The sequence below is a fragment of the Caloenas nicobarica genome, chromosome 13, assembly GCF_036013445.1.
Source record: "Caloenas nicobarica isolate bCalNic1 chromosome 13, bCalNic1.hap1, whole genome shotgun sequence".
NCBI classification, from domain to species: domain Eukaryota; kingdom Metazoa; phylum Chordata; class Aves; order Columbiformes; family Columbidae; genus Caloenas; species Caloenas nicobarica.
This window is the reverse complement of record NC_088257.1, coordinates 18,094,245-18,120,661: the sequence shown is the minus strand read 5'-3', so window position 1 is coordinate 18,120,661 and position 26,417 is coordinate 18,094,245. Positions and strand designations below refer to the sequence as shown.

At 53.5% G+C, this 26,417-nt stretch overlaps 4 protein-coding genes across 5 annotated transcripts in view; all 4 read right to left on the bottom strand.

Annotated features, from left to right (window-relative positions):
• The window catches only part of LOC135994129 (protocadherin alpha-C2-like), a 125,482-nt gene that overhangs the window by 84,684 nt on the left and 14,381 nt on the right, over positions 1 to 26,417 (bottom strand). The window lies entirely within an intron of this gene.
• LOC135994071 (protocadherin alpha-2-like) lies at positions 3,383 to 5,914 on the bottom strand. Its single transcript, XM_065644366.1, has one exon. It carries the CDS (start codon positions 5,912 to 5,914, stop codon positions 3,383 to 3,385), a length of 2,532 nt encoding a protein of 843 aa, XP_065500438.1.
• On the bottom strand, positions 10,061 to 12,646 carry LOC135994070 (protocadherin alpha-6-like). Its single transcript, XM_065644365.1, has one exon. The coding sequence runs from the start codon at positions 12,644 to 12,646 to the stop codon at positions 10,061 to 10,063; it is 2,586 nt and encodes an 861-aa protein (XP_065500437.1).
• LOC135994068 (protocadherin alpha-2-like) lies at positions 18,206 to 21,058 on the bottom strand. The gene has a single exon (XM_065644364.1). The coding sequence runs from the start codon at positions 21,056 to 21,058 to the stop codon at positions 18,206 to 18,208; it is 2,853 nt and encodes a 950-aa protein (XP_065500436.1).

The window sequence follows — 26,417 nt, the reverse complement described above, 5'->3', positions numbered from 1 at the left end:
AACATGCTCACAGAGCATTTCCTCCACGTCCCTCCACCCAACAGGCAGCTGCATCGCTGCATTTACATAGCCCCTGAGCCCCGAGCACCCCTTACGTACTCTTTCTCCTGCTCCGTTTTATATTTTCAACTAATCATTCCCTTTTCGGGCAATAAGACTTCATTAGTCCAGCCGTGTGCTTGAAACAATGGTAGTGGCAAGAGGAAATTGTTAAGCGAGAAACGGCACAAAAAAAGGTGAATAGTAAAACCAGGTTCCCTCGGTGGTGTTGAGCACATGGCTGCACTACACTCGTGTTTGAATATCATCATCTACGTCAGTGATTATTTAAAGGCTCTGCGTTCACTGGCAATGCACCAGACGCCGTGCAGACGCGGAGCGCTGCCTTCGGCGGAGGCTTCCAGAGAACAAACACGGTCCGCTCGGTACTCAGGCTCGGGAAAATGCCAGGGGCGCCCACCAGAACCGAGGGGGCTGGCTGGTGCTAAACTGGGACAGGGCGATTCAGCAGGAGACAGCAGAAGGGGCTGAATCCGTTCGGGAGAGAAGACGGAGCGGCAGCCCGGCGGTTTCTCCTGCCAGAGGAACCGATGAGAGCCCCGCGGCGGCAGCTGTACCGGCCCGACCGGCAGCCCCAGCCCTTATCTCCACCCGTAAAAGAGCCCGTGAAAAGCCTGTACACTGACGGACGCCCGACAGTAAATAGAAACTGCCTACAGACTGAGGAAGCCCGGAGCCACAAGCAGGAGAACCTCCTCGGACCGAGCGCAAATGGCCAGCGCGGAGCCACCGACGGAGGTGCAGAGACCCCGCTAGCGTCTGTCTCATGTGGGCTCCTCCGGGCAGAGATGAGCGCAAGGACGATGGTATCCCAAGCAACACGAACCACCGGGCCCCTCCCGCTGAGGACCCGGCGTGGCAGGCAACCCGCGCTGTCCCCCATGGGAGTTGTACGCCGTGGGAGTCGTCCCCCACCCTCCGCACCGCAGCGCGGGGCTCATCCGCTGTTGGTACCGCAGCTCCGACTCCCTCCTCGCCCCCCTCCGCGGATGCAGCCTGTGCGGGCTGGCAGAGCGGGCAGTGATGTCAGGATACCCTTCAACAAGCCACGGGAGTTCGCAGCTGCTACATGGGGACAGCGGGAGCGGAGATGACTAAAAGGAGCCCGGGAGAACAATCTCGTAGGTAGAGGATTTCTAGATTTCAGGGAACCCCACGAAAATCCTCATTACTCCACATCAAGCCACAGAAATACTGACTCACAACGTGCTATTCGCTATATCGCAGCCAAGAATCAACCCCTCTTGAACACGAGGGTGGAGACTGCCCTGTTTACCCCGATACAAACCACCGGGCTTGGCGGAACCTGCCGGAGGGCACCAGCGACAGCGGGTACAGGGAATCGGTTCCCGTTCGTGCGGCAGAGCAGCTCCGAGCTGAACCTCCGGCGCCTCTCATAACTCCTCCGGCAGTCCTGCCGGGCATTTCCCTCCCTGTAAAATCCTCAGTTGTGAGCCTGCAAAACAACCTCCGACCACCACGGCGGTGCCAGAGCTGCCGCCGCGGCCGCGCAGCCGCTCCCCGCCCCTTCCGCTCCCAGAGCCGCCCACGGAAGCGCCCGGCAGCGCAGCCGGCTGCCGCCACCGCACTGTGCCGGGTAACATCAGCAGCATCGTTCTCCAACACAATATGAAGGGGTAATGAGAGCCTGAGCTTGCAGCGACTGGCAGCCCTGCGCGAAATTTTTCTTTTTTATTCGAGACACCGACTGGAAATTCTAGTGCCTTCTGTTCACGACTCCTGCCCAGACTACTCTACGAAGTAAAAGCATCCACGAGCTCGTTCTCTGCAGATAAGATTGCTTTATGTTTCTAAAAGAAATACTGAAATACCTCCTGGCAGTGTACGTCAATAACAAATCCCATTCAGACCTTCCGTTCATTACTGCAGTCAGAGAAACGGTATAGAAGCCCAAACCTTCCCTGCCCCAAACGATCGCCATTGGGAGACTCCACACCGCCCTTGATCATAGCCCGAGGAAAGGAGATGCTTTTCACATCTGTGGGCAAGTGCTGTGCTTTTCCACCCTCTTCTACAGAATTAAACCTTCTTAAAAACTTAATTAGAAGCTTCTCCTTAAGGAGATCGCAGTTTGCCGTTCCTGCCTTCTTTCGCATCCGTGAATTAAGGAAAGAAAGCGGCAGCCCTGGGATAAGCCTTGCTAGTCACGTGCGAAGGTAATTCACTCGTGCTTAACAGGTGACGACCCACTCCCCTTACGCACATCAGCTATCGGACACGATCAAAGGAGACTAGAAACACAATCCCCACCAAATACACAAAGAACTCAAACGTAAAGCCCTAACAAAAGAATCTAAAACAGATGCAGGAAGGAAAAAGAAATTCGTGGTAAAAGCTCACATTTTTCTATGTACCAGTACGAGATAACCCACTCAAACGATTTTTTTTCCTCCCAAGACCGACATGAAGTTTTAAACGTTCTTTACTTTCCGTAGCTCTTTAAGTACCGTTCTTATCAATTCGGAAACAACGATCTGCAATTTTAATTTTTTAGTCCACTTCCTTCGCGTAAAACATTTCCATTAGTACAAAACCCAACAAAACGTACGTTTATAAAAGGAAATACACCGTGTTAAAGATACCACTTCGACAAAAAAAATGTTAGTTCTTCAAACGCGTGTCTACTGAATGGAACGCGTAACAGAAAGAAGAGTGATATAAAAGTACTGCATGTTCTTACTATCCCGGCAGCTCTGCAAACTTTGTAGACTCTCAACTCCCACCAACTTAAAAATTTTCGACTCTCCATAGCACGTTTCTGGAGTGGGTGAGGCAGAACAGATGCCACAACACCACGAAGAGAATGAGATCAGGTCGTGGGGAGAGGTGCAGGGAGACCGGGGAGCAACTCCGCCTTCAAACAATTCTCCACTTTTTCATAGGGTATCCTGTCCCTCACTCCACTGTCCTTCGTATTTTACCAAACTTGCAGTTAGACTAGTACTCACGAGCTCCAACAACGTTTCCCCCTATCACTCCATAACTATCAAATCATGTCTTATAGCTGCTTGAAACTGGTGAAACCCAACAACCAGCGAAGGTCTGAATCTACAAAAACCCCAACGATCCTTAGTGAACGTGAACACAATATTCATTAAAGCGTAACCACACCAGGCTTCAAAGATAATTAGTACCCTAACTACAGTCGTCCTGAGGGAGTTACCAAACTCCTGGGTACCTCCCGAGAGATTTCAAACATTGAAAACCTCAAAAAAAAAAAAAAAATCTGGTAACACCTACTACTACCATCTGACTCTAGAAAGCAGCGGAGGATGGAAATCTTACAAAGTTAAAAATACCTTTAATCATAACGTCGGGCACAAAAAAAGAAAAACATTGCGAATACACTTACCACTGCTGAAGCAAGTGGGGAGAGAGACGGACCCTTCCCATCAGACCCGTTTTCTGCCGCGAGGCCGGGCGGCGGCGGGAAGTTGGGGCTGAAAACCATCAGGTCGCTCTTGCCCGCGCCGTCCGCCACGCACAGGCTCCGGCTCTGGCGCTGCGAGTACGACCAGCTCCCCACTTCGCTGGCGCACACCAGCGTCGCCGGCCCGGGCCCCGACAACACGCCCGCCCGCGGCGCCCACCGCGATGCTCCGTACAGCACGACCGCCAGCAGGAACAGGCTCGACACCGCGCAGATGGCCACCACCAGCCACACGTTCGTCGTCGCCGCCGCCACTCCTGTCGCTGCTGTGCCACTCTCCGCCGGACGCAGCCCCACCCCTGATGACGACGACGAGCCCGCGGCCGCCAGCGCCGCCTCGGCGCCCTCCACCAGCGACACGCTCAGCGTGGCCGTGACCGAACGCGCCGGCTCCCCGTGGTCCCGCACCACGATCACCAGCCTCTGCCGCGGGCCGTCCGCCTCCTCCAGCGCCCGCGCCGTGCTCACCTCGCCGCTGTACAGCCCCACGCGGAACGGGCCCTTCCCACGCGGCTCCCACAGCTCGTAGCGCAGCCACGCGTTGTAGCCCGAGTCCGCGTCCACCGCGCGGATCTTCGCCACCACCTGCCCCGCCGGCGCCCCCCACGCCGCCCACGCCCACAGCGCCTCCGAGCCCGGCCCCGACGCCGCCGAGCCCGCCGCCCCGGGCCCCGGCCCGCCGCCGCCGCCAGCCCCCAGCAGCGCCGGCGCGTTGTCGTTCTCGTCCACCACGAACAGCTGCACCGTGGCGTTGCCGCACAGCGGCGGCTCCCCCGCGTCCACCGCCCGCACCTCGAACTGCAGCACCTGCACCTCCTCGTAGTCCAACGGCTGCAGCGCCCACACGCGCCCGCTCTCCGCGTCCACCGACACGTAGCTCGACGCCGGACGCCACCCGCCGCCCGCCGACGCGCCCCCGCCCACGCCGCCCTCCCACACCGAGTACCGCATGCGCCCGTTGTCCGCCTCGTCCGGGTCCCGCGCCCACAGCCGCGCCAGCTCCGCGCCCGCCGCGTTGTTCTCCCGCGCCAGCACCGTGTACACGGCCTGCGCGAACGCCGGCGCGTTGTCGTTCACGTCCGACACCGGCACCCGCACCCCGCGCCGGGCGCGCAGCGACGGCGACCCGCCGTCCTCCGCCCGCACCTCCACCTCGTACTCCGACACCCGCTCCCGGTCCAGCGCCTCCCGCAGCACCAGCGAGTACGACCCCGCGAACGTCGACACCAGCCCGAACGGCGCCGCCGGCCACACCGCGCAGCGCACCCGACCGTTCGCCCCCGAGTCCCGGTCCGACACGCTCAGCAGCGCCACCACCGTCCCCACCGCCGCGTCCTCCGGCACCGGCACCGACAGCGACGTCACCCACACCTCCGGCGCGTTGTCGTTCACGTCCAGCACTTCCACCACCACCTTGCAGTGACCCGACAACGGAGGGTAGCCTTTGTCTCTTGCTTCTACCGTGATCTCATAACTATCCATCTCTTCGTAGTCTAATTTCCCTTGAAGTCTTATTTCTCCTTTGTTTTCGTCAATAGTGAACGTTTCTTTAATTTCTGCAGTGACATGTCTACTAAATAAATACAGAATATCACTATTGATACCTTCGTCCAGATCCGTGGCACTGAGTGTTATCAAGAGAGTCCCGAGCTCTGAACCCTCTAAGACTTTCACTTTATGTACCGACTGGTTGAACTGGGGCGCGTTGTCGTTCACGTCTAGTACCGAGATCACCAGCTCCATCGTACCCGTTAGGGACGGCCGGCCTCCGTCACTCGCCGTCAGCACCAACCGGTGCACAGGCACCGTCTCACGGTCCAGTGGTTTCGTTAGAACAAGAGCCAAAGAAGCACTCTGCTCGTTATTGCCCTGATGATCGAGACTAAAGTACTCGGTGGGGCTAAGCGAATAGGAGAGCTGCGCATTAGATCCAATATCTGCATCCGACGCGCCCTCCAGAGGAAACCGAGACCCCGGCATCGTGGATAATTCCGCGATGGTAAAAGCTTCTTCGTTCACACGGAACAGCGGGGCGTTGTCGTTGATATCGGTGACCTCCAGCTCCACGTGGAACACGCGCAGCGGCCGCTCCACCAGCACCTCCAGGCGCAGGGCGCACGGCGCGCTCTTCCCACACAGCTCCTCCCGGTCCAGCCGCGAGCTCACCACCAGCGCCCCGCTCGCCCCGCTCACCTCCACGCTCGCCCGCCGGCCCTGCGACACCAGCCGCAGCCGCCGCGCCTCCGCCTCGCCCGCCTCCACGCCCAGGTCCTGCGCCAGCCGGCCCACCACCGTCCCGGCCTTGGCTTCCTCGGGCACCGAGTACCGCACCTGCCCGCCGCCCAGCGCCCAGGCCGCCTGCAGCACCAGCACCCGCACCACGGGTCCCCACCACACGCCCATCACCGCCGCCACCCGCCCGGACCCCGCACGGCTCCCCGCCGCCGCCCAGACGCCCGCCTTAAGGCCTCCCCGGCAGGCGCGTGGTCCCGCTCCGCGCTCCGCCGCCCCGCTCGCCCTAACACACCGCATTCTGCCTCCTGCCGCCACCCATCCGCTGACGGCACCGTGACAGCGGCTCGGGGCGGAGCGGCTGCCTGTTCTCGGCGTCTTCGCGGCCAACAGCGACACCTGGTGTCCCACCGCTGCTCCCTCTGTGAGCAGCCGTCTCCCGTCCTCCGACCGTGCCCTGCAGCGGCGCTCCGTTCCCGGAAAGACAGGTCGTGGCTCAGTCCGCTCGGCAGACAAGCTCCGTGATCTCCCTTCGGAACATTCCTGTTCGTCAGAAAACGGCAATAGGTGGTTCTTCTCTTCTCTCCTTTTCTCCTCTCTTCTCCTCTCTCCTCTTCTCTTCTCCTCCTCTCTCCTCTCCTCTTCTCTTCTCTCCTCCTCTCCTCTCTTCTTCTCTCCTCCTCTCCTCTCTTCTTCTCTCCTCCTCTCCTCTCTTCTTCTCTCCTCCTCTCCTCTCTTCTTCTCTCCTCTCTTCTTCTTCCTAAAGGCACTTTAATTGATACACACTTGCCAAAATGTTTCCTAAAGACCTACGTTAACCCAGGACTCACACCTGAGAAGGTCTTAACTGAAAAGAACCGAATCCACTTCTGATTTCCTGACTTGGTCTTCCCTACACGTTGTCGAAGAGGCATAACTCAGTTTCCTTATTATTTATTTATGAAGAGAGTTCATCTGTTTCCTCTGCAGAATACTGTATCCTTGATCTGCCATCTATGGTACGTACTCAGGTATCCAGAAGACATAGATTTCCATGGAATTTATATGTGTCTAGTGCAGCACTAAAAACGGGTAGAAATGGCTTACTTTTTCATGGCTTTGTGGTAGTGATGTAGCTGAACAACTCCATGCACTCTCCTTGGTTTTCATACAACAAATACTAGCGTGAGGCAATCGTATTAAAAAAAAAAAATCTGTCTGTCCATAACAGAATGGTTTTTACCTTTTGAAATATGAGTTCAACCTAAGAAACTAGCAATGCACACAAAGTCCAAAGACTTTTAATTCCATCAGTCCTTAACCCTATTTGTCAGTCTAAACATAACACACATAGCACAAAACCTCTTGGAGGGGTGAAATAGCTTAGGGAATCTGAGCTCTGTAGTAGACTTTATGTGACTCAGTAAAGTACTTCCTTTAAGTTGTATTCCTCATTTGTAAGCTGCACAGTGACTGACAAGTTCTTTCTTACCTTTTTAGGCAAGTAGGCACTCACAGTACGGCAAACCAATGTGCCCATTACTGATGGAGATGAGCTGCTGCCGGATACACTATATTATCTACACATGCCATAACTGAAGACAACACAAAAGTGTTGCACCACTGCTCTGGTAAGGTACAGTTTGGTTTACATGTTCCCAGGCCCCCACCTCATCCATTCAGATAAAGACATCAGGGCCCTTTCTCTACACAACTACGGACTCCTCCTCCTACCCCACCACACAGACCAGGCAGCAGCACAAAACAGATGATTTCACATGGTAGTGATTTGCTGGTTCTGCCACAGAAGCATCAACAATGCAACAGGTGGTCAAAACCAAAATAAAGATACCAAATGCTAAAAAAATCCAGACATCTGTCGATAGGTCATCTTTAATTACAACTGTGGCTGTTCTAGCAATTGTTTTGATTTATTTCCAAGTCTCCATTGTCAGAGCCAAGTTCAAGGATCACTGTTCAGAATCTCAGGGAAGCAGGCTGCAAAAGCAAACAGGTTTTGTCCAGCCTCTCAAATCCCTCCTGTATTGCCCGTGTTTCTGTATCCACCTCTGTAAAGGTGGAAACAGAAATTAAACCCGAACTCTCACAGTATTCTCTTGAGGTAAACCTCATCCAAAGAGACGACAAGACAGTGAACCACAATCATGGCAAAGCATACAAATTCTGAAAGTAAGCAGACAACACTACAGGGTGTTTCAAAAAGATGGACCCTATTTCCAAGCAGTATATTTTATGACGGCAACATGTTACAATTACACAAAAATTTACAAATGGATTAATGAGTTATCAAGTTCTAGTAACCTTTTTATAAATGCTCTCTACACCTACTGTATTCTATGCCCTGCCCTTTCAAGTGGTAAGAGTTTCATTCATGGGTGGTTCATGGTTTCAGAAATATAGTGATTTCAAATTCAGTCCATCTTTGTTTACACACTGTATTTAGTAACATAGCTTTCACTCACAATTACTGACATCTCCTGAGAAAGGCAAACTAAGCCACACTGTCTATGAAAGAACCAACAGTTTCAAGTGCCATCCCATTTCATATTCACAAAATCATCATAAGGCATGCACACAATGAGACACAAAATAACAGTTTATTTTAAAAAGTATTCTCAGGAAAGGAAAAAAAAATATATATATATATAGTCTACTACTGCAGAGTACATGGAACTAGCAAGAGTCAGGAACTATAGCTGAGGTGCTTCTACAAATATATTCACCCACCAAAATCAACTCCCCTAGCAATACATCTTGCCTAATATAGGACTATAGCCGCACATTTTCCACACCTACCTTGGTTCATGCTCTTCTGCCATTACATACTTTTTATTAGAAAGTACACTTACATCATACTTGGAAAGGGACAGCATGAAATGCTTCTAGTATCTTTTAAATGTACAAAGTAATTCTGTAATACTTCACAAAGTAATATATGCCATACAAGGTGAACAGAGAAGAACCTGGAGTACCAACTGTGGTCACCTTGTGTGATCCCTGTTTCAGAGGAGAATCAAAAAAGAACAGACTTCTGATTAAGAAAAGATTGGAAAACAGCACTTCACAGCAGCCAAAATGAAAAACTTGATTGAAACTGCCCTATCTGCAAGACAGGAAAACATTCACAAATGAAGACATTCCATATAAAAAGAAAGGAGGCTGAAAGAAAAATTTAGAGCTGTGATTAACTACATAGATGGGAGGCAAAACAAACCTGGTCACTTGAGCAAGATAATAAGGTCAACACTGCAGTTGGGCACAGATCTTTGCCAGAAATTGTGCTGTTCAATATCACATCGAGGGATCTCAAAGTCTCAGAGAGTGATCTAATACAGATTACAGATCATACTACACTACAGAGCAGGGTTAAAATACAGGTCTGCTCAGAAGAACTGCAGAAAGAGTTGATGATACTGAAGACCTAGATAGGAAAATGGCAAAAGATTTTCCGTGCAGGACACCACAAAGCTGAACAGATGAGAAAAAGAACGTGGATTCAACAGAGACTCTGATGGACTCTGAAACCACTTAAGGTTCTGAAATGACATCTTTGATACAGAGAAGACAGTGATGTGGATCTATCAGCTCCATTCTAAGTGCCAATCAGAATGGTAAGACTTGTGAGACCATGGAAGAAAACAGCATTTCATCCAACTTCACGGAAATAAGAGGCTCAGAACCACTTTGAATATTTTCTGGAGGTCCTCCACTTCTTAAAATGGTAAGAAGAGAACAGATCAGGAAGAGTTTTGGAGGCAGCCAGCAGGTTGACTGAAGATTTAGAGCAGCTTCTGTTTGAGGAACATATTCTCATGTTGAAAAATAAAAGACTGCAAGAGGAGACAACAGACGTCTTCAAAGCAGAAGTACCATGAAGAATGACAGGGATCAAAAACATGAAAAACTAGATTAGACAACACAGCGAGAAAACCCATCCGACTTAAAGATGTCCGCTTTTCAGGATTGGTTTGGACTGCAGATTTCCACACATAGTTTCAGTTCCAGCTTATGCTGTCGTATTTCCCATTCACATCAGGCTTTTCCACTAAAAGATAACAGGTGCTACAGAAAACAGCAGCCTACCTTATCACAACCCAAATAGAAATAAAAGAGTAAACGATCACGTGAAGCTATTGCCACTGAGGTCGTGACGCTACCCAAAATGGCTACAGCAATTCAGATGACCAGGAAGAGAAAACAGCATTAAAAAATCCTGCAGTGGTGTAACAGTTTGCTGAACAAAAAGACAGAAGGGACACTGCAGCCGGCAGAGAGTCTGCACCCGCCACACATTAACAACCGGCGAGCCCCGGGGGCTCAGCGTGGCTCCCACCACCGCCTGCCCAGGGAGCAGGAGAGAATGGACAGAGAGAGGAGACGAACGAGAACGGCGACAAGGGGGAAGGGGCAAGAGGCGAGACAGAGAGGGCCACTGACCGTGTCTAGGAGAACGGGCGGCTCCGGCTGCGTCTCCTTCGCCGCGGGGCCGGGCGGCGGCGGGATGTTTGGGCTGAAAACCATGAGGTCGCTCTTGCCCGCGCCGTCCGCCACGCACAGGCTCCGGCTCTGGCGCTGCGAGTACGACCAGCTCCCCACTTCGCTGGCGCACACCAGCGTCGCCGGCCCGGGCCCCGACAGCACGCCCGCCCGCGGTGCCCACCGCGACGCCCCGTACAGCACGACCGCCAGCAAGAACAGGCTCGACACCGCGCAGATGGCCACCACCAGCCACACGTTCGTCGTCGCCACCGCTCCTGCCGCGGCCGCGCCGCCTTCCGCGCCCGCCCCCAAACGCAGCCCCGCCCCTGATGACGACGACGAGCCCGCGGCCGCCAGCGCCGCCTCGGCGCCCTCCACCAGCGACACGCTCAGCGTGGCCGTGACCGAGCGCGCCGGCTCCCCGTGGTCCCGCACCACGATCACCAGCCTCTGCCGCGGGCCGTCCGCCTCCTCCAGCGCCCGCGCCGTGCTCACCTCGCCGCTGTACAGCCCCACGCGGAACGGGCCCTTCCCACGCGGCTCCCACAGCTCGTAGCGCAGCCACGCGTTGTAGCCCGAGTCCGCGTCCACCGCGCGGATCTTCGCCACCACCTGCCCCGCCGGCGCCCCCCACGCCGCCCACGCCCACAGCGCCTCCGAGCCCGGCCCCGACGCCGCCGAGCCCGCCGCCCCGGGCCCCGGCCCGCCGCCGCCGGCCCCCAGCAGCGCCGGCGCGTTGTCGTTCTCGTCCACCACGAACAGCTGCACCGTGGCGTTGCCGCACAGCGGCGGCTCCCCCGCGTCCACCGCCCGCACCTCGAACTGCAGCACCTGCACCTCCTCGTAGTCCAACGGCTGCAGCGCCCACACGCGCCCGCTCTCCGCGTCCACCGACACGTAGCTCGACGCCGGACGCCACCCGCCGCCCGCCGACGCGCCCCCGCCCACGCCGCCCTCCCACACCGAGTACCGCACGCGCCCGTTGTCCGCCTCGTCCGGGTCCCGCGCCCACAGCCGCGCCAGCTCCGCGCCCGCCGCGTTGTTCTCCCGCGCCAGCACCGTGTACACGGCCTGCGCGAACGCCGGCGCGTTGTCGTTCACGTCCGACACCGGCACCCGCACCCCGCGCCGGGCGCGCAGCGACGGCGACCCGCCGTCCTCCGCCCGCACCTCCACCTCGTACTCCGACACCCGCTCCCGGTCCAGCGCCTCCCGCAGCACCAGCGAGTACGACCCCGCGAACGTCGACACCAGCCCGAACGGCGCCGCCGGCCACACCGCGCAGCGCACCCGACCGTTCGCCCCCGAGTCCCGGTCCGACACGCTCAGCAGCGCCACCACCGTCCCCACCGCCGCGTCCTCCGGCACCGGCACCGACAGCGACGTCACCCACACCTCCGGCGCGTTGTCGTTCACGTCCAGCACCTCCAGCTCCACGCTGCAGTGACCCGACAGCGGGGGCGTCCCTTTGTCTCTCGCTTCGATTTGCAACTCGTGTAACTGGACAGCTTCAAAATCTAAATGACTCGTCAGTCTGATCTCGCCCGTCTTCTGATCAATGCTGAAGAGATCTCTGTTACCAGCAGGAACCGAACTGACGATGCTGTAAGAAAACTCTTTATTGAGACCCTCATCCGGATCCGTGGCATTCAGTCGCATCAGCAGCGTCCCCTCTATAGCGTTCTCCAGCAGCTGCACTTTATACACTGACTGGTTGAACTGGGGTGCGTTGTCGTTCGCGTCCAGCACCGAGATCACCAGCTCCATCGTACCCGTTAGAGACGGCCGGCCCCCGTCACTCGCCGTCAGCACCAACCGGTGCACAGGCAGCGTCTCACGGTCCAGAGATTTCGCGAGCACTAGAAACAGGGATTTCCTATTATTATCAGAAGATTTAACATCAAGAGTAAAGTGCTCGCTGGGACTGAGTGTGTAGGAGAGCTGCGCATTAGATCCAATATCTGCATCTGTCGCGCCCTCCAGAGGGAACCGAGACCCCGGCAGCGACGATTCTGCGATGCTGAGGTTTTTCCCGGCGGCGGGGAAGAGCGGGGCGTTGTCGTTGATGTCGGTGACCTCCAGCTCCACGTGGAACACGCGCAGCGGCCGCTCCACCAGCACCTCCAGGCGCAGGGCGCACGGCGCGCTCTTCCCGCACAGCTCCTCCCGGTCCAGCCGCGAGCTCACCACCAGCGCCCCGCTCGCCCCGCTCACCTCCACGCTCGCCCGCCGGCCCTGCGACACCAGCCGCAGCCGCCGCGCCTCCGCCTCGCCCGTCTCCAGGCCCAGGTCCTGCGCCAGCCGGCCCACCACCGTCCCGGCCTTGGCTTCCTCCGGCACCGAGTACCGCACCTGCCCGCCGCCCAGCGCCCAGGCCGCCTGCAGAACCAGCGCCCGCAACACGGGCCCCCACCACACGCCCATCTCCGCCGCCACCCGCCCGGGCCCCGCACGGCTCCCCGCCGCCGCCCGGACGCACCGGCTCTCCTGCCCGCCCCGCCTCGCCCCGCCCCCCCGCGCTCACAGCCGGGCTCTCCGCCGCACCGGGGCGGAGCTGCCGAGCCGCTCGGCCGCCGTTTCTGAGCCTGCAGCGACACCGTGTGCTGCTCGCCGCTGCACACGCTCCCACCTTCGGCTCCGCACTGCTCCGCTCCTTTCTTGGCTCTTCCTCTTCTCCTTTCTTTTCCCTTTTCTTTTCTCTTCTTTTTTCTCCTTTAATTTTCTTCTCCTCTCTTTTATTTTTTCTATTTCTCTTTCGATGATTACTTGCTTTTTAATTGCATACATTCTCTTTTACCTTCTTCCTTTCTTCCTTCAATTACCTTTCTTCGTTTCTCTCTTTCTTCCTTCTCTTTCCTACTTTTTTTTTTGCTTCTCTTTCTTTTCTTCCTTCCCCTTCTCATTCACGTCCTGCCGTGCACTATCCTTGCCTCGTTCTCATCCTTGCCGCGGTCGAGGACGTCAAAGATGGAGCCATCAGCGCTAATTATTGGGCAACTGCTCCGAAGCACGGTACTCTAACCGAGGCGGGGGCTGTCTAGAGTTAAGGTGGGTGCGTTCTTGTCATCTTCCGATTTCTTCCTTTCTTTCTCCTCGTTGTCATCTTCCTTCCTTCTTTCTTGTTTTATTTTTCTGTGCATACTATCCTTTCTTTGTGTCCTGGGTTCGCCTGGCATATGTAATTTTCACTGGAAGCTGGGAAGGGACACAGCCAGGACAGCTGACCCAAACTAGCCAAAGGGAGATTCGATACCATACAACGTCATGCCCCATATATAACTTGGTGAGCTACCTGCGGGAGGGAATCGCTGCTCATGTGATCACTGCTAGAGAGTGGGCTGGGCGTTGGTTTTCTGGGAGCTGAGCGATTGCATTTTGTATCCCTTGCTTTCTATATTCTTTTATTGTTATTGTTGTGGTTGATGTTTATCTCTTCCTTTGCTGTTCCCTTAAATTGTTGGGTTTTGGTTGTGTTTTCTTTTTCCCCAAACCACAAGTTTTCCCTTTTGTTTCTCGATTCTCCTCTTCTTCCAACCAGGGAGGGTGCGGAGGAGTGAGCGAGCAGCGATGTGCTCCTAGTTGCTGACTGGTGCTAAACTATAACACTCTTCTTCTTCCTTTCTCATCTCATTTGTCTTCCTCTCGTCTTTTCATCTTTTTCTTCTTTTACATCCTTCTTTTCTGTCTCTTCCTTTTCCTTTTATCCCCCGCCCTTGCCCTACGCTTGCTTCCCCTATTCTATGGCTTCCTTATGTGTTATTTTCTTTCTTTTTTCACTCTTACCAATATATTTTTACATGTCTACAACACCCCCGACATGAAGAACGCGCATGCCCTTTGGCAAGAGCTCCAATTTGTCTTCCTTACTGTGTTCCATCCCTCCACACACGGAACAATCTTCCTCGAGTTCTCTGGCCTATGTAAGACAGACAGACTGCCTCTGCACTGCCCCTTCCTCCCTTTCTGGTAGAAGACCACACCTTTCAGCCTACAGTCCTCTCAAGGACCCAGCAAAATAACACAGCAAGGCAATCATGAGGTGAAGAACAGCTTTGCTACATCAGAACACATTCACCCCCTGGGAAACGCAAGTCCAAACCCCATGTACTTGGATGTCCATGCAACAGGCTGCAATGCATCTAAACAACACAGGGAGTCTTTCATTTGGGAAATCACACCTATCGCAGCTCAGCACTCCAGTCCTCCATAAAGGCTGAAAAAGCATGGGGCAACCACAGCTCCCAAGCACTCTTCATATACCTTGATGAAGAGCTATTCTCTCCACCTGCAAACCAGATGTCAGGCTCTTCCTTCCTCTTGCACACAGGCATGCATGACTAGAACAGCACAGAAACAACCTCAGTAGGCAGGGGCACTACACCTCAGAGAATACCTCTCCTTCATTAGCATGATCCACATGTCACAAAGCCAAACAAAACCCACTAAGGGAAGACCGGGGCATTTTGGATGAGAATAGCCCATTGATGCCTAACATCTCCACTCTGAGAATTGCATTGGGGTTCCTCCCCCATTTGTTCTTCTGCCACCAGCTCACACTATTCCTGGAAGCAGCAGGAAAGCAATGAGAGCAGGCAATGATGCTTTGCTGCTCCAGATCTACAGGCATTACAATCCAGGCAACATTCTGTTGATCCAACATGAAGATACCATGCCAAACTAGGAAGAAAAGTACATCTGTCTCTCAAACGCACCTTCTTTAAATAACATCGACTTACCTGCAGCATCACTGGTGGCTTCTTCAGAATAAGAAACATTTTCCACACACAAGAATTGTTTCTAAGGGACATGTTCACTTACCATTACCAGCGATTTCTAGTAAAACTGGAGAGAAAAAAACCCGCTCATTCTCCAAAAGCAGTGAAGTCACTGAACAGTGCACAGTGCTCCCCTATGCATTCTATCACAAGGGAAGCAGGAGGGACACCTGAAAGCCAAGGACATTCTGCCAATGTCAACCTCCGCTCAAGAGAGTGGAAACACCACCTCCTGCACTGATGGCAAACCACCTAAACACCTGCAACCTGACAGCTGCTAAATTATGTAGTCTGCACCTCATCCAATATTACCAACACATTGCCACTGAGAGGGAAAAAAACCTAAAAGGGTGGGAAGTTTTGGTAAGAGGAGAGAAGAAAACCAACCAATCCCATCCCGCTGTATTGAAATGTAAGGTCTGCCAACATTTTGAATATGGAGAGCACTTCTTCCCCTGCCTGGTAAGACTAAGAGCACAAACATAAAGAAGGAGAGGTTCACTGAAGGCTGGCAGCATGATCAAAATCTGTACAAGTTTCTGTTTGAGCAACAATGTTCCACTCCAAACACAAGTGATTAAAGGCATGTATGTCAGATGATTTAACAAAGTAGCAATATCACAAAAAACGACAGTGCCCGAACATATGCAGAACTTCTAGATGTCCTAAAGGGATTGTGGGAAAGTAGCACTGTGTGCTGGGACTCAAGGTTTTCTACTGGCATCCTCTATCCCATGCCCTGGGAAAGGATCCCAGCTAAGTAGACGTTGTCCAGTCCTTCCCCAATGACACAGATCATATTCTACCCAGCATCTCCATTTCCCTCAGGCAACACTCTTCACTGCCCAAGCTCACACCCTCTGTGATACATGCTCAGGCCTTATTCAGTGCTACTCACAGGGTCACTGCCACAACACCCAGACATTGCTCCACCACAGGAACATGCCCCAGCTCTAAACCCCACCCTGAGAATGACCCAGGGCTTTCCACATCCTCACCTTTCCTTGTGATCAGCACAAAGAACATATGGAGGCAAGCAAGGCCACACAGTGTCTGACAGACTCTTCCCAAGAGTATGAACTTCACCCTGAACACTTTTGCCTTCTCAGCAATCTCAGATGGAAACACCACAGTGCTGCAGATCAATGTTTTTAAAGATTCTGTGGTCAGAGCTGTGACTGCTCTGACGCCAGCCCATGTGGATTTCATTCCCTGAGAAAACCACACAAAATGGTGAAGTGCAAATGCAATCATACGCACAATATCAACTGGGTGGGATAATTTCCACAACAGAACACCAGAGCTGGGCTGCTGTGCAGGGTTTCGTGTCTATGTATCCATATCAGAATGAGTTTAAATGGACAAGATGACACACCATCGCTACCGAGGGCAACTGTGGAAGTGCACAAGGAGGGGAAGCTGAGTGCACAAAGATTCTATCTACCTACTCATGTGCCCTTAAAAACCTACCTGAGGAAGATCAAGGAACCACCATGGCAGCATCAATGGCTATGGAAGCTGCTCTAGATACCCACCACTGCACAATGACAGAAGATTGAAATGTTACCCTCCCACACCACCTTTCCTAAAACAACAGTAAAAACATTCATCAGACACTATTCAGCAGTCTGCATCTCATCCCCTTACCAACACATTCCCTATGGCAGGCAGGCAGCAGCACAAGTGGTGGGAGATTCTCCCTGGTGGGAGATATTCATAACCTCAAAGAATACTGTGGGCATTTCAATACTACACACTGCCTCACCATCAGGAAGACCTCCAACTTCAGACCCATGGAGCCTGGGAAAGGATCCTGCAAAATGATACCCTGTGTCCATGCTGCCCCATGCTTTCCTCTAGGCATCCTCCATTCCCCACTCTGGGACATGTCTTCTCAAGACAAGCACATCATCTCCCATTCTTGTCATCTTATGACATGGCCCATGGCCTTTTCAAGGATTTCCAGTTCCCTCAGACAAGTTTTCCTACTGCTCAAGGTGACCCTTCACATCAGGACATAGCAAGGCCCTATTCAGTACAACTGCCACATTCGCCTTAGTGACATGACACATTCTCCTTTCCTACCTCATGGCTCAATCCAACTTTTGCAGACCCTTCCCAGCAATGACAGCATATTGAAAACCAGACAGAGGTATCATATACGTGGTGTCAGCAAACTCTCAGCTGTTGACCCATCCTGTTTGGCAAAGCTTCAGCTATCTTGGATGGAAATGTAGCAGACTTGGAAGAAATACTATTTCTAAAGCTGATGTCAGACAGCTGTATTTAGAGCAATAGGCATAGATTTCATACTCTGAGAGACAAACCCAAATCTTGATGTGCACAGCACCATAACAGATGATATCAACTATGTAGGAGAATATTATTTGGTTTTATTGGAGAAGTGTACTTCATTGTTGTGGTGGTTTGCTTTGTTTTATTTTGCTTGTTTCTTTGCTTGCTCGCTTGTTTTTTATTTTCAGAAAATAAGATTTGCAGGATTTTTGAAACAATGTGGCTTTTGATACAAATACCAAAACAACATTGAAACAGTACAGCATATTCCATGCCAGTTCTCTGATAGGAATATGAATCCATAACCTAGGGAGCAGGGGAAGCAGAATAAGAACAAAAAAAATGCCATTTCTAACACCTACCTTGAGTCACATACCTCTGCCTGAACACTTTATGCTACTGAGTAACAAAATACTTAGAAAAAGAACAGAGAAAATGTCTGGCACATCTTCCCTATGTTCTTGATGGCTGGTTGAGAAAACACAAGGAGAATGCTTCTCTCCACGGGGAGAGAAAACATGGAAGTCTTAATTGTCAACTCACATCACACCTCTTGCAGAAGACAATCTAAGAGGAGAAGGAAAGAGTTCTCCACAATGCTGATACCAGCATGGTCTGCAGTAAAAGGTAGTAAGAAATAAATAGTGCCAGGAGAACAGTTACCACTTCAGCCTGCATGACCTGAACTACTTCAGCAAGCTACTCAGCACCAACAAGAGCGTTCGAGAGCCCATGTCGTGACAACTGTCAACACAATCCGCAGTGATTTTACTCCACCCAGAACACTAAACCTCGCCTGCGAAGCACAAATCCTGCGGGGTGCGGCAATATCTTTCTTTAGTTCACCCATAAGCAAGAGCCGAGGGGCTCCAGCAAGGACACCAAGAAAGATGCAATGGTCCCACCCACATCCTTAAGCACCCGCCAAACACCCACTGCCCACAGGTCCCGAAGGCTCAGCCCGATTCCCACCACCGCCTGTCCAAGGAGCAGGAGACAATGGACAGAGGCGGGAGACGAGCGAGAAGGGCAACAAGGAGTAAGGAGCGTCGGGAAAGGGGTGAGAGGCGAGGCAGGGAGGGCCACTGACCGTGTCCGGAAGAGCGGGCGGCTCTGGCTGCGTCTCCTTCGCCGCGGGGCCGGGCGGCGGCGGCAGGAAGTTGGGGCTGAAAACCATCAGGTCGCTCTTGCCCGCGCCGTCCGCCACGCACAGGCTCCGGCTCTGGCGCTGCGAGTACGACCAGCTCCCCACTTCGCTGGCGCACACCAGCGTCGCCGGCCCGGGCCCCGACAACACGCCCGCCCGCGGCGCCCACCGTGATGCTCCGTACAGCACCACCGCCAGCAGGAACAGGCTCGACACCGCGCAGATGGCCACCACCAGCCACACGTTCGTCGCCGCCGCCGCTCCTGCCGCGGCCGCGCCGCCTTCCGCGCCCGCCCCCAAACGCAGCCCCGCCCCTGATGACGACGACGAGCCCGCGGCCGCCAGCGCCGCCTCGGCGCCCTCCACCAGCGACACGCTCAGCGTGGCCGTGACCGAGCGCGCCGGCTCCCCGTGGTCCCGCACCACGATCACCAGCCTCTGCCGCGGGCCGTCCGCCTCCTCCAGCGCCCGCGCCGTGCTCACCTCGCCGCTGTACAGCCCCACGCGGAACGGGCCCTTCCCACGCGGCTCCCACAGCTCGTAGCGCAGCCACGCGTTGTAGCCCGAGTCCGCGTCCACCGCGCGGATCTTCGCCACCACCTGCCCCGCCGGCGCCCCCCACGCCGCCCACGCCCACAGCGCCTCCGAGCCCGGCCCCGACGCCGCCGAGCCCGCCGCCCCGGGCCCCGGCCCGCCGCCGCCGCCAGCCCCCAGCAGCGCCGGCGCGTTGTCGTTCTCGTCCACCACGAACAGCTGCACCGTGGCGTTGCCGCACAGCGGCGGCTCCCCCGCGTCCACCGCCCGCACCTCGAACTGCAGCACCTGCACCTCCTCGTAGTCCAACGGCTGCAGCGCCCACACACGCCCGCTTTCCGCGTCCACCGACACGTAGCTCGACGCCGGACGCCACCCGCCGCCCGCCGACGCGCCCCCGCCCACGCCGCCCTCCCACACCGAGTACCGCACGCGCCCGTTATCCGCCTCGTCAGGGTCCCGCGCCCACAGCCGCGCCAGCTCCGCGCCCGCCGCGTTGTTCTCCCGCGCCAGCACCGTGTACACGGCCTGCGCGAACGCCGGCGCGTTGTCGTTCACGTCCGACACCGGCACCCGCACCCCGCGCCGGGCGCGCAGCGACGGCGACCCGCCGTCCTCCGCCCGCACCTCCACCTCGTACTCCGACACCCGCTCCCGGTCCAGCGCCTCCCGCAGCACCAGCGAGTACGACCCCGCGAACGTCGACACCAGCCCGAACGGCGCCGCCGGCCACACCGCGCAGCGCACCCGACCGTTCGCCCCCGAGTCCCGGTCCGACACGCTCAGCAGCGCCACCACCGTCCCCACCGCCGCGTCCTCCGGCACCGGCACCGACAGCGACGTCACCCACACCTCCGGCGCGTTGTCGTTCACGTCCAGCACTTCCACCAACACCTTGCAGTGACCCGACAAAGGGGGCGTCCCCTTATCTGTCGCCTTAATTTGTACGTCATAGAAAGCAACTGTCTCAAAATCCAGAGTGCCCGTGAGTCTGATCTCCCCGCTTTTTGCATCAATGCTGAATATATCTGAAGCAGAAGGAACAACAGTATCCATTTCGTAAGTAATTTCTCGATTTAGTCCCTCGTCGATATCCACTGCGTTCACCTGGGTAACCAGTTTCCCCTTTAAGGAGTCTTCGGGCAAAAGCACGTTGTACACGGTCTGGTTGAACTGGGGCGCGTTGTCGTTCGCGTCCAGCACCGAGATCACCAGCTCCATCGTACCCGTTAGGGACAGCCGGCCTCCGTCACTCGCCGTCAGCACCAACCGGTGCACAGGCAGCGTCTCGCGGTCGAGAGGTTTCGTAAGCACCAAACCCAGGGATTTACTGCGCGAATTACTGTTTTCTTCCTCTACTGTGAAATGCTCAGTGGTGCTGAGGGTATAGGACAGCTGTGCGTTGGCTCCAATATCTGCATCCGACGCGCCCTCCAGAGGAAACCGAGACCCCGGCAGCGACGATTCTGCGATGCTGAGGTTTTTCCGGGCGGCGGGGAAGAGCGGGGCGTTGTCGTTGATGTCGGTGACCTCCAGCTCCACGTGGAACACGCGCAGCGGCCGCTCCACCAGCACCTCCAGGCGCAGGGCGCACGGCGCGCTCTTCCCGCACAGCTCCTCCCGGTCCAGCCGCGAGCTCACCACCAGCGCCCCGCTCGCCCCGCTCACCTCCACGCTCGCCCGCCGGCCCTGCGACACCAGCCGCAGCCGCCGCGCCTCCGCCTCGCCCGCCTCCAGGCCCAGGTCCTGCGCCAGCCGGCCCACCACCGTCCCGGCCTTGGCTTCCTCGGGCACCGAGTACCGCACCTGCCCGCCGCCCAGCACCCAGGCCGCCTGCAGCACCAGCACCCGCAAGGCGGGCCCCCTCCAACTGCCCATCGCCGCCGCCGCCACCCGCCCGGGCCCCGCACGGCTCCCCGCCGCCGCCCGGACGCACCGGCTCTCCTGCCCGCCCGGCGCCGCCCCCCCGCGCTCACAGCCGGGCTCTCCGCCGCACCGGGGCGGAGCCGCCGAGCCGCTCGGCCGCCGTTTCTGAGCCTGCAGCGACACCGTGTGCTGCTCCGACGCCGCACATGCTCCTACCATTGCACCCGCGTCTCCGACCCCGCGCTGCTCAGCTCCTCTCTCAGCTCTCCATTCCCTTCTCCTCTTTTTCTTGTTTCTTCCTTTTATGCTTCCTTCCTTTCTTCCTTGCTTGCTCACTCCTTTTTGAACAGATACCTTTCTTTCCCTCTTCCTTTCTTTCTTCTTCATTCTGTACTATCTTCATTCTCCCACTATCGCCTTCACGCTGCTCAGTTCCACTCTCAGCTCTTCATTGCCTTCTCCTCTTTTTCTTGTTTCTTCCTTTTATCCTTCTTTCATTTCTTCCTTGCTTGCTCACTCCTTTTTGAACAGATACCTTTCTTTCCCTCTTCCTTTCTTTCTTCTTCATTTTGTATTCTTTTCCCTTTCCTACGTTTTCATCTTCTTTTTCTGTTTTGTCTTCCTTCTCTCTCTGCTTTCTTCTCTTTCCTCCTTTTGGTTTCTTTCTTTCTTTCTCTTTCTTTCTTTCTTCCTTTCTTTCTTCCTTCCTTCCTTTCTTCCTTCCTTTCTTTCTTCCTTTCTTTCTTTCTTTCTGCCTTCCTTCCTTCTTCTTCTCCTTTTCTCCCTGCCGATCCCATTTCCATACTCCCCTTTCACTTCTTCTATTATTCTCTCTTCTTTAACCCCCTCGTAGCTTGCCAGTCACCTTCCACGCCGCGGTGGAGACCATCAAAGACGTAGCCCTGAGTGCTAATTGCGGGACATCAGGCCTAATTACGGCACATCTGCGCCGGAGCGCGGTCCTCTAACCAAGACAGAGGCTGTCAGAGGAATTCAATTCAGCAAGTAGAGACTCAGCAACTGCCAGTTCAGCAACTGGCGATAACATCGCTGCACTCTGGTAGGCTCCTTTATGTTTTCTTCCTTTCTTTCTCCTCGTTGTCATATTCCTTCCTTTCTTACTTTCTTATGTCGTCCTTCCTTGTTTGTTTTTTTCTTCCTTTTTCCTCCTTATTTCTCTCCCTCACCACTTTTCTTTATACAGTGATAGCATCGCTGCATGCTGCTAAATTCCATTAATCACGGAGAGACAAGGTCAGTGCATGCTGGTAATCTCCTCTATCATCCCTTCCTTCCTCCTTTCCTATTTACTTTCTCCCATGCTTCAATTTTCCTTCCATAGATTCCTTCCTTTAGTGCTTCCTTTCCCATTCAGTGCTTTCCTTCTTCCCATTTTTTCTTTCTTCCTTTTCTTCTCTTCCATCTTTCGACCTCTCTTCCTTCTCTCTTTCCTCTTTTTCCCCTTCTGTTCTTTCTCTTCCGTTTTATTTTCGTGGTCTGGCATGTCATATCTTTGGCTCCCATTCTTCTTTGCTTCCATCCATGTCTCTTCTTTTTCATATTTACCAAAAGATTTTCCACACGATTACATCACACTTACCATGAAGCATGGGAACAGCCTTTGGCAAAAGCTCTCCTTCCCCTTTCCTTATGCCTTCCACGCCTCTCGAAGGGGAACAACCTTCTTGCTTTCCTCCAGTCTATGCAAGACAGACAGACTGCCCCTTCACCTCCCCTTCCCTTCTCTTCTGGAAGAAGACCACACTGTTCTGCCTCCAGTCCACTCGACAATGCAACAAATAACAGAGCAAGGCAATCGTCTGGCAAAGAACAGCTCTGCCACATCAGAAGAGAATCCACCACCCACTCTGAAACACAAGCCCAAGCCCAACGTACCTGGACAAATAACAACACAGGCTCCAATGAGTCCAAACAATGCAGGGGAGTCTCACATTCTGGAACTCAAACTCATCAGAGCTCAGCACAACAATCCTCCAAGAAGGCTAAAAAGGCATGGGGCAACCACAGTTCCCAAGCATTCTTCCTGTACCTCGATGCAGAGCTGTTCTTCTGGCCTCATTTTGCACACACACAATTAAAAGTCAATCTCTTGCTTTTCCTTTCAGGCAGGCATGCAATGCATGAACACCACAGCAAGAACCTTAGTATCCAGGAGCAGTAGTCCACACAGCATACCTCTCCTTCATCAGTATGAGCCACCTGTCACACAGCCAAACAAGTACCACCAGGGTAACACCACGACATCTTCTCTGAGAACATCCCCTCGACATCAAACACATCCACTCCACAAACACACTGGGGTCCCTCCACCATCCATGGTTGCTGCCACCAGCTCATGCTGTGCCTGGAAGCAGCAGGAAAAGAACGAGAGCAGGCAGTGGTGCTTTGCTGCTCCAAACCTACAGGGATTACAATCCAGGCAATGTTCTGTTGACCCAACATGAAGATATCACGACTGAACAGGAACAAAAGTACACCTGTCTCTCAAACACACCTTCTTTAGGTATCCTCAACTTACCTGTAGCTTCACTGTTTTTTTCTTCAGAATAAGAATTGTTTTCAGGACAGGAGAATTACTGCTAAAGGACATTTTCCCTTAACATTTCTGAGTAACATCAACAGAAAAAAAATCACTCATGTCCTGTAAAAGCCTCAGACTCACTGGACAGTGCACAGTGCTCGCTTATGCACATCTATCACAGGGGAAGCAGAAAGGAGACCAGAACACCAAGGACTTTCTGTCAATGTCAATCTCAGCTCAGGAGAGTGGAAAAGCCATCCCCCACACTGATGGCAAATGGTCCAAAGCTCTGCAACCAGACAGCTGTGAAAATTCTGCATATGCATCTCATCCATTGTTACAAACACAATGCCACTATGAAAGAAGAAAAGCCAACAGGGCAGGAGTTTTTGCTGAAAGAAGAAAACTAAAAGAACCCATTCCACTGTATCGAAACGCAAGGTTTGACAACATTTTCAATGTGGAGAACACTTCTTCACCTACCTAGCAAGGAAGGCGAGCAGCCAAGGGGGCTTTAGAGAAGGGAAATTGATCCCCATTTCAAAAACGTTCTATTTCTCCAACAGCATACCACGTTCAGGAGCAAATTATTAAAGGAGCCTATGGCAGATGTCTTTACATCACATGGGAACACCACAGAGGACAAAAGGGTGCAAGGATGTCCAGAACTTCTAGAGGTCAGATGTGCAGAAATTCTGGAGATCCTGAGATGATCCCAAGCAAGCAGCGCTGCACCAGGCCTCTTCTCAAGGTTTTCTACTGGCATCCTGTATCTTGTTCCCTGGGAAATGGGATCCCCAGCTAAGCAGACATTGTCCAGTCCTCACCTAATGACACAAATCATGTTCCAGCCAGCATTTTCATTTCCCTCAGGCAACACTCTTCCCCACTCACTGTCACTCTCCCAGTGACACATGCCCAGGCCCTACCTGGTGTCACTCAGAGCATCACTGCCACAATACCCAGACCTTGCTCTACCACAAGAACATGTCCTAAGCTTAATCCCCACTCTAAGCATGACATAGGCCTCTAAACATCCTCACCTTCACTTGCGATCGGCACAAAGAACATATGGATGGATGCGAAGGTATTCACTGTCTGGCAGACTCTTCCCAGATGCCTGAGCTTCACCCTGAAAACTTTGTGTCTTCTCAGCAATCTCAGACGGAAACACCACAGAGCAGCAAATTAGAGTTCTTCTTAAAGATTCTGTTCTGACAGCTGTGACCCCAGTATGGACACATTTTATTATTAAAAAAATCCACACAAACTGTCAAAGCGCAAGTGCAATCAAAATATCAACCTGATGTAATGTGGTTAAAACCACATAACTTATGTCTAATCGTACCATAGAAAACCAGAGCTGAGCTGCTCTGCACGGTTTGCCACGTACAAGCACATATGAGAATGAGCCATGTGCAATATAAGAGAAGAAAACCCACAAATTTCTACTGAGGCCAACTGTACAAGTGCACAAATAGGGGAAGTCAGGAGCACAAAAATAACACCTGTCTCCTCATGTGCCCTTAAAAATCTTGTCTGAGCAGGAAGAAGGAATCACCATGGCAAGATTAATGGCTGTGAAAGCTCCTGTAGATGCCCAGCACTGTGCAAGGATAGTAGATTGAAGCATCACCCTCCCACAATGCCTTTCCAAAACAAGATGGAAAAGGTCCCTCAGACAGTATTCAGCAGCCTGCATCTCACCCCTCTTACCAACACGATCCCTATGTCAGGCTGGCAGTGGCACAAGGGACTGTCTCTGGTGGGAGATACTCATAACTTCAAAAGACATTGTGGGCATTTCAATACGAGACACTATCTCAACAACTGGAGGGACTCCAACTCCAGACCCATGCAGCCTGGAAAAGGATCGTGCAAAACAACACTCCGTGCTCCTCCTGCCTCATGCTTTCCTCTAGGCATCCTCGATTCTTCACTCTGGACAGGTGTTCTCAAAACAAGCACATCATCTCCCGTTCTTGTCTTCCTATAACATGAACCATAGCATTTCCCAAGGATTTCCATGACATTTCTACTCTAGAGAAGCTAAGCTGTGCTGCTGTGTGGGGTTTGGCATGTACATACCATATGAGAACGAGTTAATACTGACAAGGCAACACATCTTCTCTATCAAGGCCACCTGTGCAAGTGTATTGGTAGGGGAAGTCAAGTGTCCAAATCTCACGTCCTCCTCCTTACATGTCATTACAAAAGATTAATGAATCATTATGCCCACGTCCACAGCTGCTGAAGCTCTTGTAGATGCCTACCACAGCAAAAGGACAGCAGGTTGAAGCACTACCTCCCAAAACACCTTTCCCAAAACAGCACTAAAAATGTTCATCAGACAGAGTCCACCCCCTTGGAAACACAAACTGGCGACCCAGGTACTAGGACATTTGTGCAAACAGGTTCCAAAGAGTCCAAACAACACAAGAGACTCTTTCGTTCAAGGACTCTAACTTATCACAGGCCAACAGGACAATCCTCCAAGAAGGCTGAAAAAGCAAAGGGCAGTCCAGCCCCCCAGCATTTCTCATATACCTTGATGAAGAGCTGTTCTCACTGCATCATCTTCCACCTGCATGCTGAATGTCAAGCTTTTGCTTTTCTTTTCAGGGAGGCATGCACTGCCAGAAAAATATGGCAAGAACCTTGATATTCAGGGGCATTAGTCCTCAAGGAACAGCTCTCCTTGATCAGCATGAGTCACACATCACATAGATGAAAACCAGCCACAAAGGAAACATCATGGCATTTGCACTGAGAACATTCCATGGAAGCTCAACCCATCCAATCCAAGAAAACCATCGGGATCCCTCCTCCTTTTGTGCTTGCTGCCACGCTTTTACTCTGTGCATGGAATCAGCAGGAAAGGAATGAGAGCAGGCAGTGGTGCTTTGCTGGCCCAAGCCTACAGGCCTTACAATCCAGGCAACATTGCATTGATCTAACATGAGGGTACCATGACTAAACAGGAACAAAAGTACATCTGTCTCTCAAACTCATGTGCTTTAGCTAGGAGTGACTTAC